The 18,077-nt window shown below is 42.4% G+C and overlaps 1 protein-coding gene and 2 long non-coding RNA genes across 9 annotated transcripts in view; 2 read left to right on the plus strand and 1 right to left on the minus strand.

Annotated features, from left to right (window-relative positions):
- The window catches only part of magi1a (membrane associated guanylate kinase, WW and PDZ domain containing 1a), a 160,323-nt gene that overhangs the window by 115,539 nt on the left and 26,707 nt on the right, over nt 1-18,077 (plus strand). For all 7 annotated transcript variants that reach the window (XM_082187372.1, XM_082187368.1, XM_082187369.1 and 4 more), the window contains 4 exons: nt 7,903-8,006; nt 9,276-9,395; nt 9,537-9,722; nt 11,201-11,809. In XM_082187372.1, the coding sequence (XP_082043498.1) occupies nt 7,903-8,006; nt 9,276-9,395; nt 9,537-9,722; nt 11,201-11,809 (1,019 nt within the window). The remainder of the gene's footprint in view (nt 1-7,902; nt 8,007-9,275; nt 9,396-9,536; nt 9,723-11,200; nt 11,810-18,077) is intronic.
- LOC309512038 lies at nt 13,256-17,201 on the minus strand. The gene is made up of 3 exons (XR_014210865.1): nt 17,079-17,201; nt 15,822-17,042; nt 13,256-14,591 (listed from the first exon to the last, which is right to left on the minus strand). It is a non-coding gene; the product is annotated as an uncharacterized lncRNA (long non-coding RNA).
- Nucleotides 16,921-18,053, plus strand: LOC309512039. Its single transcript, XR_014210866.1, has 3 exons — nt 16,921-17,053; nt 17,091-17,241; nt 17,846-18,053. It is a non-coding gene; the product is annotated as an uncharacterized lncRNA (long non-coding RNA).

Below are 18,077 nucleotides of genomic sequence, written 5' to 3' on the forward strand. Positions count from 1 at the left end.
TATTTACTTTAGTAAAAGTAGAAGTACCACAATGAAAACCCTACTTAAGTAAAAAGTAGCCTACATGATTTTAAATGTAGGCTACTTTAAGTATTAAAAGTAAAAGTACTTGCATAACAATTTATTCTCTTAATGTCTATATTCTAATAATTAGGGCTGTAACAATATGCAATATGAATCCGAAATCGCTACACTCAGATCTACGAACCTGTGTCGCGGTGTGAGAAGGCAGAATCGCGACACACACCTTTTTTGAAGTTAACATTATACAATACGTAGACCAACACCACAAAACTAGTTGAGGATAAATTATTTAATATTGGGCAATTCCATCGTTGTAAACGGGACATTTGCAGTAAAAACTTGAAATATAAATTCTCAGAAAATGCATTTAATACATATTGAAAAATATCAGTATGCGTTTTATATTTAATGGGAAATAGCCTAGGCTACACATGCGTTACGGGACACAAAAAATCTTTCACTTTTAGGTAGCAAAATATTTTTTTGTACCTAATTCTGTGAATTACACTGCGCAAACCAAAAGTAATACCCACCGGATGAAGAAGGGTTGGCTCTCCACAGAACATAAAATATTTATTTTATTTTATTTTTCGTGTTCCCATTTATGAGGAAAAAACAAAAGACGTGACAGTTCTCTGTTACGGACATGACCGCTCTGAAAGCGACTTTAAAACTTTCACTGAGACCTCAAACAGAAAGCACAAAGCCTTTTTTTTAAAGTGAATTTCGTTTTGTATTAATTGTATCTTAATTTTAATCAATGTTTCATCCAGGATTTAATAAATAAGTAAATATAGTAGAAAATAGATAATCACGACACGTAGGCGCCGGCGAGTGAACTGAAGCGCGTCTCATAAATGAGCCAAAACTCAGCGTATAAGGTAGGCTATCTATACATTATTGTTCTTTGTTTTCCTGGCATTACTTTTTTTCCCCTCTCATTTCTTTATCTTTTTATTTTAATTTCCGTATCTTTACATTCATTATAATCTTTTGCTGTGTTGAACTTGAAAAAAACACTCGACACTGGGAGTCGATTCCTGACCTGGAGTCGATTCCGACACTAGGGCTAGTGAGAGTCGAAGAATCGACTCTTTTGGAGTCGACTCCCCATCTCTAGTGTGTGGGAGTTGAGCGCGCGTTTGTGAGAGCGATTGTGAAACCTTCGTTTCTATTTTTTTTCCTTTATTTTCTTTTCTTTTTCCTTCTTTTTTTCTCTTTCTTCCCCCTCGCCTATACGTCTTTTTGTTTCGTTATTAATTAACTTGCGCGGTTTTCGGACGCCGGTATGGCGTCTGTTTCCGTGCAAGGAACGCCAACTCTGTCACTCCGTAATGGGTGCAAGTGTGTACCAGAACCCGGAGTGACGGTGGAAGAGTTGCTGTTGATTATAGGAGAGCAGGTTGGTTTCGAGAACATTATTTCGGCCTCACGGATGAACAAAGCTGTCGTTATGTTTTTAAAATCAGACTCCTTGGTCAATCAGTTGACTGTGAGCGGAATGTGGGTGAAAGAAAAGTTTGTTTCGATAACCCCGCTGTCTGCTCCAGCAACGAAAATTATAATCTCGAACGTCCCACCTTTTATACCTAATGAGATCTTAACGAAAGAACTGCAGAGGTTTGGAAAGATTGCAAGCCCCGTCAGAATGATCCCCCTTGGATGTAGAAATAACGCGCTAAAACATGTTCTTTCTTTTAGGCGCCAGGTTTTAATGTTTTTGAGCTCACAGGATCGTAGTCTAGAAGTCTCTTTCCGCGTCAATCATATGAATAATTCGTATATGGTTTACGCCAGCACTGAGAGCTTAAAGTGTTTTGAATGTGGTGAGTTGGGCCATAAACGCTTCGCTTGTCCACGTAAAGATGATCTGCGCGCGTCCACATCTGATGTGATCAGTGATGATGTAAACAATACCGGGATTACTGATCAGCAAACGAGTGAAAGTGATGAACAGAGGAATGCGGAGCAGAGTGAAGGAGCCACAGAGCAGGACAAGATGGAGGAGGTGAGTGAGATTAATGTCAATGCTAAGAGTGTGGAGCAACCTGGATGCAGTTATGTTTCTGGTAAATCTAGAAATGTATTGGATAATACTGATAAGAGAGAGGATCAGAGTAGTGTGGAAGATGTGTGTGAAGTGGATAGTGTAGCACAGGCTGAGGACTTAGAGGACAATATGGCAGATGAGATGGATGGTTTTTCTCAGTGTACTGATGATGGAGATGATGAGCAGTGGTCAGAGGCCTTAGGAGGAACTGATAAAGATCTGTATACTGTTGAACAAATTAATGCATTTCTTGATAAAACAAAAGGCAAAGCTGGTGTTGATGTAACTAACTTCTTCCCTGACATTGAGAAGTTTATTGCTTCGGTTATATGGGCTAGGAAAGCGAGCAACTATGATGATCTTTCGCAACAGAAGCGGTTTCGTCTTAAGAAGCACATTACTGCTCTCAGACGAGGCAAAGGGACAGGGAAAGCGAGGGGGAAAACTAAATAATCTAAATGGTTTATATCTTTTCTTTCTGGTTTTCTTTCTTTCTTTTCCCCTTGTCCATGGAGATTTTGAGGGTGGGATCAATTAATATAAATGGATTGAGGGACAGGAGAAAGAAAGGGTTATTATCAGAAATTTTTCGATTGAAAGATTTGAGTGTTGTCTTTTTGCAAGAAACACATAGCAGTCAAGACAATGAAATTGATTGGGGCTTGTGGTGGGAAGGAGATAGAATTCTTAGTCATGGAACTAATGTAAGTGCTGGAGTAGCTGTGCTGTTTTCCCCTGCTCTCAAAACAAAAATAAATATTTTATCTAAAGATGAAGTGGTACCAGGGAGACTTTTGACTGTAAGAGCTGAAATTATGAATCTAAATTTCTTGTTTGTAAACATTTATGCCCCTAATATAGGAGCAGACAGAGTACAGCTTTTTACTAAACTAGAGAAGATTTTAAAACAAAAGCAGGATGGTGATCTCATTGTGTTAGGGGGAGATTGGAATTGCACGCTAGACTTTGTGCGAGACAGGAATGGGGAAGAACCTCATTCACAGTCAGCTTTTTGTTTGGCTAAAATAATTAAAAATCTAAAATACTCAGATGTATGGAGAGAGCGCAATTTATTAACACGCCAGTATACGTGGATGAAAGTTACCAATGGCAGTGTTTCTGGAGCACGTTTAGACCGTTTTTATATTTCACATAACATGAGAAATAAGATTGTTAACACAAATATCTTCCCTACGGCTATTTCTGACCATAATCTTATCACTTTTGAGTGTATCCTGACTGAAAGGAAGCATACTAGCTATTACTGGCATTTTAATGTTAAATTCTTGGAAGATAAACATTTTTGTGAGAATTTTTATTTTTTTTGGGAAAACTGGAAGAATGAAAAATGTCTTTATGAAAATGTTATTCAGTGGTGGGAAGTTGGCAAAGCGCACATTAGAGATTTTTGTCAACAGTATGCATCTCATACCTCTTTGATTTTTAAGAAGACACTAGTAATGTTGGAAAAAGAGATTATAGACATTGAAAAGAGTATGCATGATAATAATGATGATGGAGATCTACAAGCTCTGTGGACTGAAAGGAAAAATCAGTTAAGCTCTTTCTTAAATGAAAAAGTTAAAGGAGCTCTTGTAAGAAGTCGGTTCTTAACAACAAGAGACATGGATGGACCTTCCTCTTTTTTCTTTAACTTGGAGCGAAAAGCAGGCCAAGAAAAATTGATGTATGTTTTAAAGGACAATAATGGACACAACACCTCAGATCCAGAAGTGATGCGCAAACTTGCGGTGGATTTTTATTCTAATTTATATGCTGCTGAAAATTCAGATGAACTGTGCAGAAATCAACTTCTACAAGATCTTCCTGTCCTGACATTAGAACATAAGGATATTTTAGAGACTGAACTTACATTTGCAGAGGTTACTGCTGCTGTTATGGGACTTTCCTCAGGACGAACCCCTGGACTTGATGGGTTACCTGCTGAATTTTATAAGTTTTTTTGGAATATTATTGGTGATGATTATTTTGAGGTGATCCAAAAATGTATTAATGATGGAATTCTTCCTTTGAGTTCTCAGAGGGCAGTTTTAACGTTACTCCCAAAAAAAGGTGTCCTAACTCTTTTAAAGAACTGGAGACCTATAGCAATTCTAGGCTCTGATTACAAAATTTTTTCAAAATGTCTGGCCAGCAGGGTAAACGGTATACTATATACAATTATACATAGAGATCAATCTTATTGTGTAAAAAAAAGATCTATGATAGACAATTTGCATCTGGTACGTGATACTTTTGATTTTGCTTCTCATAATAATGCTAATTTGGGTTTTTTGTCATTGGACCAGGAAAAGGCCTTTGACAGAGTTGATCACACTTTTCTTTTTGATACCTTAAAAGCTTTTGGTTTTGGGGAGAAGTTTATTTCCAAAATAAGACTGCTGTATGCTGGAGCACAATGCATGATTAAAATAGCTGGTGGCCTCAGTACTCCTGTAAAAGTTAACAGAGGCATTAGGCAGGGCTGTCCTATATCAGGTCAACTTTACAGTATAGTCATTGAGCCTTTACTATGTAAATTAAGAGAACATCTAACAGGTCTACAAGTCAATTCACTGGAGTTTAAGAGTCGTATCCAACTCTCCGCATATGCAGATGACGTCACAGTTTTAATTAAAAATCATAGTGATGTTCAATGTTTAAAAATGGCTTTGGAATGTTATGGGAAAGCTTCCTCAGCCAAAATTAATTGGCAAAAAAGTGAAGCTGTGTGGTGTGGTCAGGACTCGAGTAGTCCATCACTTCCTGGTGGTTTGCTGTGGGGGAAAGCAGGGTTCAAATATTTAGGAGTCTTTTTAGGGACAGACGAATATAGGAATAAAAATTGGGAGGGCCTAGTGGAGAAAGTGTGTGCTCGGTTGTCTCACTGGAAATGGTTGCTGCCCCAGCTGTCCTATAGGGGGAGAATCCTGGTCTGTAACAACCTGGTTGCATCATCTCTGTGGCATAAAATGATGATCCTAGAGCCTCCAGAAGACCTGGTTAGAAGGATTCAACGGTGCCTGGTGGACTTCTTCTGGTCAGGACAGCACTGGCTGAAGGCACCAGTGCTTTATCTGCCACTACAGGAAGGAGGACAAGGGCTGGTGGACATTGGAGCAAGAGTCAGAGCTTTTAGACTCCAGACGGCTCAGAGACTGTTGTATGGGGAGGATGTAAGCTGGGCTGGAATAGCCTGCACCCTCCTGAAGAGAGCGGGCAACATGGGATTTGACCGTCACTTATTTCTTATGGACATTGAGAGACTAGACCTGAGCGGATTGACATCGTTTTATAGATCAATGTTAAAAACATGGACATTTTTCTGTTTCTCTCGGCAGCCAAATGGTGTGAATGGACTATGGCTGAGAGAAGAACCACTGATTTTTAATCCTGTACTTGATTTGGATGGTTTTAAATCTGTTTCCCTCATAAAAGCGTTGCGGAATGCAAGTTTTACTAAAATTGGACACTTTGTTTCTGAAGAGGGATGGATTTCTGCTGAGAACCTGGCTTTAAAAATGGGCTTAAGGTCAGTTCGTGTGGCAGAGAGACTGTTGACTCAAATTTATGAGTTTTTACCAAAAGACTATAGAGACTCTTTAGAGACACCTGTTGGAGAAGAGGAGATTTCTGTCTTTCCAGAGTTGCTTTTTTCACCTGATATCAGAACATGGCAAGAAATGGAGAATGGTTTGCTTTCCTTTAAGACATCTCAACTTGGACTTTTTAGCAACGCTGGAAAGAAAACTATTTATGGACTGTGTGTAAAGGTGACACATCTTCTGCAGTTGCAGAGTGTGAGAGAGACTAAATGGCATGAGATCTTTGGGCCAGGCGCTTCCCCTAAAGGCTGCTGGAGGACCCTGTACAAATCCCCCATTGAGAAAAGAACTGGGGACCTGCAATGGAGGATTGTGCATGGTATAATAGCCACAAACAGACACAGAGCACACCTTGACCCACAGGTTGGGGAGGGTTGTCCTTTTTGTGGAGTACTAGAAACAGTCTTCCATTTATTTTTTAATTGTGTGAGATTACAACATCTATTTATTAAAATGGAAGAGTGGTGTCAAACCCTGGGGGAAGTTTTTACGCCTGAAATGTTTATTTATGGGCCTAAGTATAGTAAAAATAAAAGGGAGAGCCATGTTTTATTAAATTATCTATTTGGGCAAGCAAAGATGGCCATATGGTTGACAAGGAAAAGTAAATTGAGCGACAAGGGTTCAACTGATGTCTTTTTAGTATTAAAGGGATTAATAAAATCCCGTATCAATATTGAGTACAGTTATTAATTAGGGCTGGGTATCGATTCAGATGTTACAATTCGATTCGATTTCGATTCGCAAGCTCTAATTCGATTCGATTTCGATTCTCGATTCGATTTTCGATTTCGATTCTCGATTCGATTTTTCCAATTTCGATTCTAAATTAATTTCGATTCGACTCACTCAATGAATATTAAATACAAATCCTATATTTATTAAAAAAAGAAAAAGAAAAGAAAAAAAAGTGAACAAGTTTTCAAGTGTTTAATTAATAAAAAGAAATTAAGAGCTACAAACCTGTATATTAAACTCTTTTTATTTTAGGTACACTTGGGTACATTAAAACAGAACCCAACTCTATATTTCAAATACATACAATGAATAGACAGGATTTTGATGCAAGATGAAAAATTGATGCTGAAAATTGGACAAGTCAGAACAGTCGCATGTCTTGATCAAACAGGTTAACAATCCTCACATAAACCCACATATAAAAACGTTGCATATAATATAATATGTGCCCTTCCTGTCTAACAGCTAGGCCATACAGAAATTGAATAAAATTATCAAACAGTCTGTGTTGCATTAATTATAAATTATATATTGACTAATCAAAGTTACAAAAGTTCTTTATTCAAGAGCAGTGAGTGTTTTTCTCTGTTCTCTTTGTTCTTTGATTAACTTAAATGACAGAGATAATTAGTGGCTACAGTGTACTGTCCCTTTAAGACCAGCCGCTGTTGACAGAGACGCGGAACTCACACGCGGACTCATTCTCTCACGAGGCACAACTCTTCACGTTCGTCATAAGACTGCTCTTATGTTATAAAGATACTCGACAAAAATACATTTGGGCATAATTGTGTGTGTTCTTCGTTCAAGCGCGAAAGATAATTCTATTCTGTGCTGTCTTGTGCGCACGCACGATATCATCGCAAGTTTTTCTGTCACAGTCACGACAGCAATTTGGCAGCATTTTGGTCATATAGCCTAATTGCGTATAGGCTTGTCAGCGATTGCGATATGATTAAACGTGCAGCACTAATTGAGGTTATTTTATGATTTAGATAAAACTACCATAAAATCTCACAGCATTAGCTATAAAATTGAGTTTGCAAGCCTATGAACAGTGGAGGAAAACTAATGCATAAAGATGGAAAAAAATCGATTCTTGGCGTTTGAGAATCGATTTTGAATCGTCCACATTTTAAAAAACGATTAATCGAAAAATCGATTTTTTTGCCCAGCCCTTTATTATAAATTGATAAATGATCTGGAGAGTTTCAAATATAGATGGGAAGTTAAGCAGTGTATTTGTGAAGTTGACTCTGATGAATGTTTACAAATTTATATTTGAGTAATGTCGTCTTGGGGAAAAAAAACCTAATAATTGTGATTTTTTATTTTTTAATATTTTTTTTTGCTTTGTAATGTTCACCTAATTTTTTAATTTTTGTATTAAAGAGACCCTTAAAAGTCAAAGTCTCTCTCTCTCTCTCTGTCTCTGTCTCTGTCTCTCTCTCCCTCTCTCTCTCTCTCTGTCTCTCTCTCTGTCAGTCATATCCACCGTAAGACGCAGTACGAGAACCCTCTCCTGGAGGCCCGCCGTCAGAAGCAGCTCGACGCGCAGCAGTCGCCCGAAGGCGGTCGCTACATCAGAGGTGCGTCTCTCTGCTCTCGCTCCTCATTTACTGTACTGTAACATACTGAAGTTTAATTGTAGTATTTATTTGCACAGTGAGCATTGTGTAGGAAACTGTAACACCATGCTTTACATGAATTTACACAAGCTTACATGTATCAAATGATATGACAAGACTAAATCACTAAATCATAATCTAAACGTTTGAATGGAAGTGTTCGTCCGTTGAAGCGTCTCTGAACGCTGCCATTGTTCCAATACTGAAATACTAATATATGATGGAAAGATCGAAAAATAGAAATGGTCTCTCCTAGAGATTCATTCTGAAGCATCAACCAGACTAAAATGATACCAGTTCCCTAAGAACTGGTGTCTGAAACGCTTATCTAATCACGGCAATCCTATTGGCCGGAGACAGCCTATGACGTCACTACTAGTGCGACCCGGAAGTATTTAAGGGGCGCCTAGAGAACATGTCATCCTCTTTTCGTCTTCAGGGACTGTTTTGTTTGTACGCTTCAACCAGAAACTTCAAAAGGTAATCATGGCTTGTGAAAAACGCTTCAGGAAGTGTGTGGATCCATGTCTAAGATACTGATACTTGATGACACTCACAACTTGTGTGTTGACTGTCTGGGCGAAGAGCACGCACGGTCAGCTCTTCAGAGACCTGAGAAAACTCCACTCTTCGTCTGGCCTCTTCTGGAGGGACGAGGGACGAGGGACAGACATCTGTACCGGGCGGTTCGGGTTCGCTCGCGCTGAGCCAGAGCAGAGTCTGGACTCGTGGGGTTCTGAGAGGGAGCTCGCTGAGGAGTTTGAGAGAATGAACATCAGAAGGACTGTTGTTTTAACCGCGGGAAGACGTCAGTACACACCGTTATTCAAATTCAAATCCACCGACGTTAATCTTCTAATTTCAGACAGGACGCTGAATGTGCTGCGCTGTGAAACCCATTTATTTCATAAATAATCAATTATTATTAATTGCGCCGCGTGAGGACGGTTTGTTGCCGCGTTAGGGTTACCATACTGGTATTTGTTTGAATGTTGAGCCGCAGCTCTTTGGACGCTGATGCAACAGCAACCAATCAGCTGTGCCATGTAGATAATGATGTGATCTCTACCAGTTGAGTTAAAGACCCATCAGCCTGTGCCATCTAGAGTTCATGACAGATCTAGGTAATTGTTCAAAGAGAAACGCATGGAAACGTGTGTTTTATTGTCTGTATATTTGTGTCAGTCTGATCTTTCTGTGTATTGTCTGTGTGGCGTCTCTCTCTGTCAGAATGGATCGAGGAGCACTCGTCTGCCGGAGCTGCGATCGGATCTTATGTGCCCAGTCATCTGGAGACGTACAGAGAACCTCAGAGCTGCCCGTCGGCTCCTCAGGCCCCGGGGCCCAAACGTGAGACGCTCACACTCATTATTGTTCATTTGCATGTTATGCCCCAGCCTGACTACATCAGCATTTCTTCTCATTTCATTACATAACTGAATAATAAATCATTTAATGTGTGTCTGTGTCTGTGTGTGCGTGTGTGTGCAGGAGGAAAGCCGTTCTTCACCCGTAACCCAGCCGAACTGAAGGGCACGTTCATAAGCACGAAGCTGCTGAAGAGCCGGCGAGGCTTCGGCTTCACTGTGGTCGGCGGGGACGAACCGGACGAGTTCCTGCAGATCAAGAGTCTGGTGTTGGACGGACCGGCCGCTGTGGACGGAAAGATGGAAACAGGTTTGAACCTTGTAGGAAATCTTTTGCCTCCTGACCAGACGTGATACAATCACACGAGAAGCAAGAATAGCTCTCTCTTCCATGTTTATCTGGGTTTCTGTTCTAACCAATCACGAGCCACGTCACAGTAGCCCCGCCCACACTGAAGTAGCATTTTATGTGTTAAAAAACAAATTCAGACGTTACACGTTACGAACTTGTTGTGATTGTCAGGGTTATTATAGTTAGCGCAAGCTAAAACTAAAACCAGTTTTGTTGCTTGAAATAAACGTTACTTAAAATAAGATATTAAAAATATAGGGCTGTCAAGCGACGACATTTTTTAATCTAATTAATTACATAATAAGGAAATGAATTACTCTAATTAATCACACATCAAATTTGACTAAGAAATACCCCCAAAAGATGAAGCCATTATTGTGTTAAATGAGAAAAGCATCAAAAAGACATTATAAAAAGTAGCTTTAGAAAGAAATATTTTATTTTATTCAACAATTTTTTACACACAACCACACACTCACACACAGTCACACTCTCTCTCTCTCTCTCTCTCTCTCTCTCACACACACACACAGTCAGACTCTCTCTCTCTCTCTCTCTCTCTCTCTCTCTCTCTCTCTCTCTCATACACACACACACACACACACACACACACAACCACACACTCTCACACACACACACACTCTCTCTCACACACACACACACACACATAGTCACACTCTCTCTCTCTCATACACACACACACACACACACACACACACACACACACACACACAGCCTGAATGTTCTTCAGAAGCTGCATCTGAATCTGTATTTTGATCTGTATTCTGCATTCTCTCCCTCATGTCGTTTCAAACTTCTATGACTTTCTAACTTTCTTTTGTGGAACATAGAAGATAATTTCAGAAATGTTTCAGTATTTTTTTTGTTCATACAGTGGAAGTCAGTGGTCATCAAAACAGTCACCGAAACAGTCTGCTTACCAACATTTATCAATATATCTTCTTTTAGAAAGTTATAAAGGTTTGAAACAACATGAGGGAGAATAAATTATGACAATGTTTTTTATATTAATATGGAAATATAAAAAATTAAAATAAATTATTGAAGTGATACTCTAAATAAGAAAGTAAAACTGCCAGTAGGTGGCGGTAAATGTCTAAATGAGTGAGTCACTGAGTTGTTCTGTGATATTGGTTATTGCTCAGCCATATATGACAGAAATATGAGACAGAAACTCATACAGGAGCATTTGTGCCCTGATGTCTTGAGTTTTAGGGTCATTGTAACGGTTCTGTCGGCTCCATCACAGTGAGTCCATGACTCTGCTTCATGTTCCTCAATCAGTCAACTGTGTGAAACGGCAGATGAACCTAAAACTTTAACTAAAATGAAAATAAAACAGGTAGGATATTAAAAGTGGATCATGTGATGTTTCTCCGTGACTGTAACACGTGTGTGTGTGTGTGTGCCCTCAGGGGACGTGATCGTCAGTGTGAACGACACCATCGTGTTGGGATACACTCATGCTCAGGTGGTGAAGATATTCCAGTCCATCCCGATCGGCTCCATGGTCCAGCTGGAGCTGTGCCGCGGATACCCTCTGCCCTTTGACCCCGACGACCCCAACACCAGCCTGGTGACCTCCGTGGCCATCCTGGACAAAGAGCCCATCATTGTGAACAGCCAGGAGGGCTTCGAACCAGTCGCCCCGCTGGCGGGTGTGGTGTCGGGTCTTGAGGCGGTGCCGTTCCCCCCCGCGCCGGACAGCTCTCTGCTAGTGACCGACAGCTATGCTAGCGATGTGGCGACGCTAGCCTCCTCCATCGCCACGCAGCCCGAACTCATCACGCTCCACATCGAGAAGGGAGACAAGGGCTTCGGCTTCACCATGGCCGACAGTCTGGTGGGTGGAGGGCAGAAGGTGAAGCAGGTCGTTGATTACCCACGATGCCGAGGGCTGAAGGAGGGAGACATCCTGCTGGAGGTCAACAAGAGGAGCGTTCAGGGCTTGAGCCACAACCAGGTGGTGGATCTGCTCAGCAAGTGCCCTCGAGGGACTGAGGTTACCATGCTAGTGCAGAGAGGTGAGCCAACGCTTTCTGACTGGATCTGTGAAACAAGCATTACTGATCACACACACAGACACACACTCACACACACACAGACACACACACACACACTAACTCACACACACAGCCCTGCAGCGGAACAGCGAGTTAGCCAGTAGTTCAGTAAAAGGCAAGTTTCCATCTAAAAGAGCAGCTACGTTGATGCAAATGTCGCGCCACGGATGTGGCACATGCAGAGCCCCTCTGCATGACGAGGACATGCACAGCGAGTGCAAAGCCCATGCAGATGCCGTGCTCACAGAGACGAGCTGCTCCCATTGCGAGAGCATGCCTCTCTCATCTCTCCGCTTTCGGATCGCATTCTTTTCAGAGCGTGGCTCCGCCCCTCACGCTCTCCCGTTTCCTTTCTCCCACGAGCCTCGGAGAAAGAAACAGAGGGGCCAGAGGGCTGAGTAACTGGAAGTTAGTGAGCTCATTTTGGCTCAGACCCCATGTGCCTCACTTTCTCCACAGAGAGAGATATCACCTGTGCTTTTCACCCGTCCAGACCAGTGACGTGAGCGGTCTCGTCTTATTCGGTGGATCCGAAGAGGATCTTCACGATGACTCCATGTCATTGGCGGCTTCGGACGTATGGGATTGGGCAGGCTCAGTGGATGACCCTGCCCCCTTGCCGTCTAAAGAACGTAGCGACGCCAGAGCTGGACTGTGTGTGAGAGCTGGAGCTGGATCCGTGTCCTGTCTAAGGCTGTTGAAGAGCTCAGTCACGACTGGGCTGCCCCTGAGGAGTCCACACGCAGGTGCTTGGACGAGTGGTTCCTGCCAGGGCACCAACAGGTCCCTCGTAAGCGATCTGCACTAGGGATGTCAATTTGAACAAATTCCCATGATCGATCGTCGTTTAAATTAACGGTCAATTAATCGATTAATCGTTAGCCGTAAGACTGCATTATGAGTCTGCTGCAGAGGCATATGGCCAACAGCATGACACGGTGTGCAAATACTGCACAAAACGCTATGTTCCTCACCAAATGAATGAGAATGGCTTTTAATCTAAATAAAGGGCTAGTAGGATTGTAAAATGTTTCAATGTGATTGATCATTTAATTACATTAATTATTTAATAATCAAATATAACGATAATGAAAAGTGTCACCAACGCCTCAGATGCGTGTTTGGAATATGTGACTGTTGTGGACGTGCTCTTCCTGGAACAACGCGCTGAAGATGGCAACTAAACACAATGAATTCACAACGATTTAATAAAACAGTGTTCTCATGTTATGTAATATTACAGTCCTAATCATAGTTATTATTTACCGTGCATTGCTGTTTGAGCTGCGCGCTGAATGAATACCGTTAAACTGGAGCTATTTAACTCAAAGAAACGCATCCTATATGAGATTAATCAGATATATACAAAATAAACATAATATTACAAATTATATTATAAGCGAATGCACAAGTGAACTTGAACTAATACGTGCCATTCAGAATGACTCATGTTGTGGACGCGCTATTTCTGGAGCAACGCGACTATGGCAACTAAACCCAAATAATTCACAATGTTTTATTACAATACTGTTCTCTTTATAATGTTATGAAATATGACAGTCCAATAGTCATTATTTGTGCATTGCCGTTTGAGCTGCGCGCGCTGAAACTGAAGAGGATCACCGTAAGCTTTACTACATTACCAAATGCATCCTATATGAGATAAATCAGATATAGATACGTTATGCCTACACAAAATAAACATAACATTACAACTTACATTTGCACAAAACAAAAGGCTGCGAATGCACACGCAAACAAGTCATGATGAAGGTGTAAAATGGTCCCAAACATAACTCCGGCGTGCTCGCTATTCATGTTTTGCGGTTGAGCAAAACGAGCCTGCTTAATCGATGATCGATAAGTTTTATCGATTAAACGTATTATCGACAATTAATCGATCGTCGATTAATCGTTAACATCCCTAATCTGCACCGTTCTTTCCTGAAGTTCACGAAGAATTAACAAAGTCGTGGCATGCCCCCTACTCCACTTCCACCACGCTCTCGACCATCGATAGTGCTGTGGAAGAAGGGTTATGAGAAGCTGCCCCCCATAGACGAAGCCGTGGCTGCGCACCTTTGCCCACCCACTGCTATTGGATGCAAATCCAAGGTGGCTCACCCATCCAAACCCTGCAGGACAACTTCAGCCCTCACAGGTAGGGCTTATGCGTCCTCTGGCCAGGCGGGATCCGCCCTCCACTTCATGGGCGTCCTCCAGGTGTTCCAGGCGAAGCTCTTCCGATACATGGACGAGTCTGGCTCTGTGGAACTGGCTCGTTCTGCTCTAGTCAGAGGCGGAACTAAATTCCCACAGATCTGTACTCCTCAGCCATTCAGCCGTCGCCCCCTCAGAACCTTTCAAAGGATGCTAGGCCTCATGGCCTACGCATCGGCAGTACTTCCGCTGGGTCTGCTACAAATGCGCCCCTTTAAGTACTTGCCGACCCCAGGTCCCTTCCTGAGCATGACGCTCAGGGCACCTTCATGTCAAGGTGGACCACGGCTGCATCAGAGCCCTGGCCCGTTGGAGAAACCCCAGCTTTTACGAGTCCGGGGTAAGCTTGGGTACGGTCTCAAGGAGGATGGTGGTCAGCACGGACGCCTCCAACACGGGTTGGGGAGCTCTGTGCGAGGGAAAACCGACCTCTGGCTCTTGGACGAGCATGGAGAAACGGCTGCACATCAACTGCCTAGAAATGTTGACGGTTTTGCTGGCCCTCAAAACCTTCCTACTAGGGCTGGGTATCGATTCAGATGTTACAATTCGATTCGATTTCGATTCGCAAGCTCTAATTCGATTCGATTTCGATTCTCGATTCGATTTTCGATTTCGATTCTCGATTCGATTTTTCCAATTTCGATTCTAAATTAATTTCGATTCGACTCACTCAATGAATATTAAATACAAATCCTATATTTATTAAAAAAAGAAAAAGAAAAGAAAAAAAAGTGAACAAGTTTTCAACTGTTTAATTAATAAAAAGAAATTAAGAGCTACAAACCTGTATATTAAACTCTTTTTATTTTAGGTACATTTGGGTACATTAAAACAGAACCCAACTCTATATTTCAAATGCATACAATGAATAGACAGGATTTTGATGCAAGATGAAAAATTGATGCTGAAAATTGGACAAGTCAGAACAGTCGCATGTCTTGATCAAACAGGTTAACAATCCTCACATAAACCCACATATAAAAACGTTGCATATAATATAATATGTGCCCTTCCTGTCTAACAGCTAGGCCATACAGAAATTGAATAAAATTATCAAACAGTCTGTGTTGCATTAATTATAAATTATATATTGACTAATCAAAGTTACAAAAGTTCTTTATTCAAGAGCAGTGAGTGTTTTTCTCTGTTCTCTTTGTTCTTTGATTAACTTAAATGACAGAGATAATTAGTGGCTACAGTGTACTGTCCCTTTAAGACCAGCCGCTGTTGACAGAGACGCGGAACTCACACGCGGACTCATTCTCTCACGAGGCACAACTCTTCACGTTCGTCATAAGACTGCTCTTATGTTATAAAGATACTCGACAAAAATACATTTTGGCATAATTGTGTGTGTTCTTCGTTCAAGCGCGAAAGATAATTCTATTCTGTGCTGTCTTGTGCGCACGCACGATATCATCGCAAGTTTTTCTGTCAGTCACGACAGCATTTTGGCAGCATCTTGGTCATATAGCCTAATTGCGTATAGGCTTGTCAGCGATTGCGATATGATTAAACGTGCAGCACTAATTGAGGTTATTTTATGATTTAGATAAAACTACCATAAAATCTCACAGCATTAGCTATAAAATTGAGTTTGCAAGCCTATGAACAGTGGAGGAAAACTAATACATAAAGATGGAAAAAAATCGATTCTTGGCGTTTGAGAATCGATTTTGAATCGACCACATTTTAAAAAACGATTAATCGAAAAATCGATTTTTTTGCCCAGCCCTACTTCCTACCACACCTGGCAGGTCACCAAGTCTTTGTCCGATCGGACAACACGTAGTCCTTCTAGTGGCCCCTCTCTAGCGGACCCAACCTTGGTTTCCCGAGTTGATTCAGCTGCTCACAGCAGCTCCATGGCCGATACCCCTGAGGAAAGACCTCCTTTCATGATTTGGCACCCCCATCCCAATCTATGAGCCCTCCATGTTTTGCCCCTCGACGGGAGCTTATGGACCTCCCAGCGAGAGTCCTAAACACCATTTGTGAGGCTAGAGCCCCATCCACGAGACACCTCTACGCCCTTAAGTAGTCTGTGTTCTCCAGCTGGTACTCAGCCCGGAACCAGGACCCTGCATCATGCGAAGTATCACTGGTACTTTCATTTCTTCAAGAGCTACTGGATGTGGGCCGCACCCCATCCACGCTCAAAGTCTACGTGGCGGCCATTGCAGCTTTCCATGCCCCAGTGGCCGGCCAGTCGATAGGAAAAGCGACATGATTCTTCGCTTCCTAAGGGGAGCGAGGATGCTCAACCCGCCCCGCCCCCATACCGTACCCTCCTGGGCCCTACCAACGGTCCTCAGAGCCCTCAAAGAGCCTCCATTCGAGCCGCTACATTCGGCCGAATTGAAGCCACTCTAGTTTAAGACTGCACTACTGCTAGCCTTAGCATCGGTCAAGCGACTGGGGGACCTCCAAGCTCTCTCTCTTAGCGCTTCCTGCCTTGAGTTTGGACCAGGCAACTCTAAAGTCAAGATTCTTGACTTGCCTTGCCTTGCCTTGCCTAAAGTCGTCCTCAAGCCAAGGCATGGCTGCGTGCCCAAAGTGCTTTCAACTCCATTCAAGTAATTTCACTTTCTGCTCTTCCCACAACAGAAGATGCTCAACAATTACACCTACTCTGCCTGGTTCGGGTCCTGAGAGCATATATAGAGCACTCCGTTCAGTTCAGACAGTCGGAGCAGGGTCTTCATAATCTTCGGCGGCCGCACCAAAGTGCTTCCGGTCATGAAGCAAAGACTATCCTGTTGGCTATTGGACACTATCGCTCTAGCTTACGCTTCTATGGGCCTGCAATGCCCCATAGGCACCAGAGCACACTCCACCAGAGGCATGGCCTCCTCCAGGGCGTGTCCAGTGGGGTATCTATTAGCTATATATGTGCGGTGGCTGGTTGGTCCTCGCCGTCCACCTTCGCCAGATTTTATAACTTGGAAGTCCCTGCATGCAGGCACATATCCTTTCCGTATAGTCCCTTCGTGTGAGCCCGGCCCACCATTGTTCTTAGGTTCCAACCTTATCTGAATCCCCCTCGGGGCACTATTGCCCCATTAGCCCTCTGCCCTTGGGACCCTTATCCAAGCGTCCCAGGCTCTGGTCATAGAACATGTCGTTCTGCTTGAACATAGCACGGCGTGATTGGATTGGTTCCCCATCGCGTCTAGCACACACAATACTACTGACCGTTCGAAAGGGAATTACTCGGTTACTAACGTAACCTCGGTTCCCTGAGATAAGGGAACGAGTATTGTGTAGACGGCCGTGCTATTATGCACATGACTTGGCGTTCGTCGCTTCAGTCGATTAACCTGAATCATATGGCGAAATGAGCTGTATTTATAGGTAGATGCCCCACCCCTTCTGGCGGGCTCTGTGCTCGGATCGGCGGGCTGTGCCCTGATTGGCTCATGCAGTTACACCGCTCCACCATAGGTTCGTGATGTTCCCACTGACCAGCAAATAAGCTTGCGTGGAGTCTCTGCACAGTTATGGCTGTGCAGTAGCACTGCGTTATTTTCTAAAAGGAATTCAGTATTCAGAGAAAAAGGAGTTTTCCCCATTGCGTCTAGCGGACGCAATACTCGTTCCCTTATCTCAGGGAACCGAGGTTACATTAGTAACCGAGTCGTTTTGGTTTCTTCTGGATTTAGTCTGTCTCAGTTTCTTCATGTAAATCACAGGCAGACTCGATGATAGTGAGATCCGGCTGCTGTCAGGCTCTTTGTACATACAAGAATATCACTGGATTATTGCAATTAATAGCAAAAGGAATGTGTGTAAATGTAAACTGATATTTCCTACTGACATACTACTACAAAATATATAAATAACTGTCTCAAAACCAGTTTTTGGGGTGAAAATACAAACGTTTCTAAGACTTTTGCACAGTACTGTATGTTTACCACAAATTTATATTGCCATTTTTTGTGAAGGTTAGAATGTGGATTTAGGGGCTCAGTGTTGAGTTTACATGTCCAATTGTTATATTCTCTCT

Source organism: Leuciscus leuciscus (assembly GCF_965113295.1).
Source record: "Leuciscus leuciscus genome assembly, chromosome: 13".
NCBI classification, from domain to species: domain Eukaryota; kingdom Metazoa; phylum Chordata; class Actinopteri; order Cypriniformes; family Leuciscidae; genus Leuciscus; species Leuciscus leuciscus.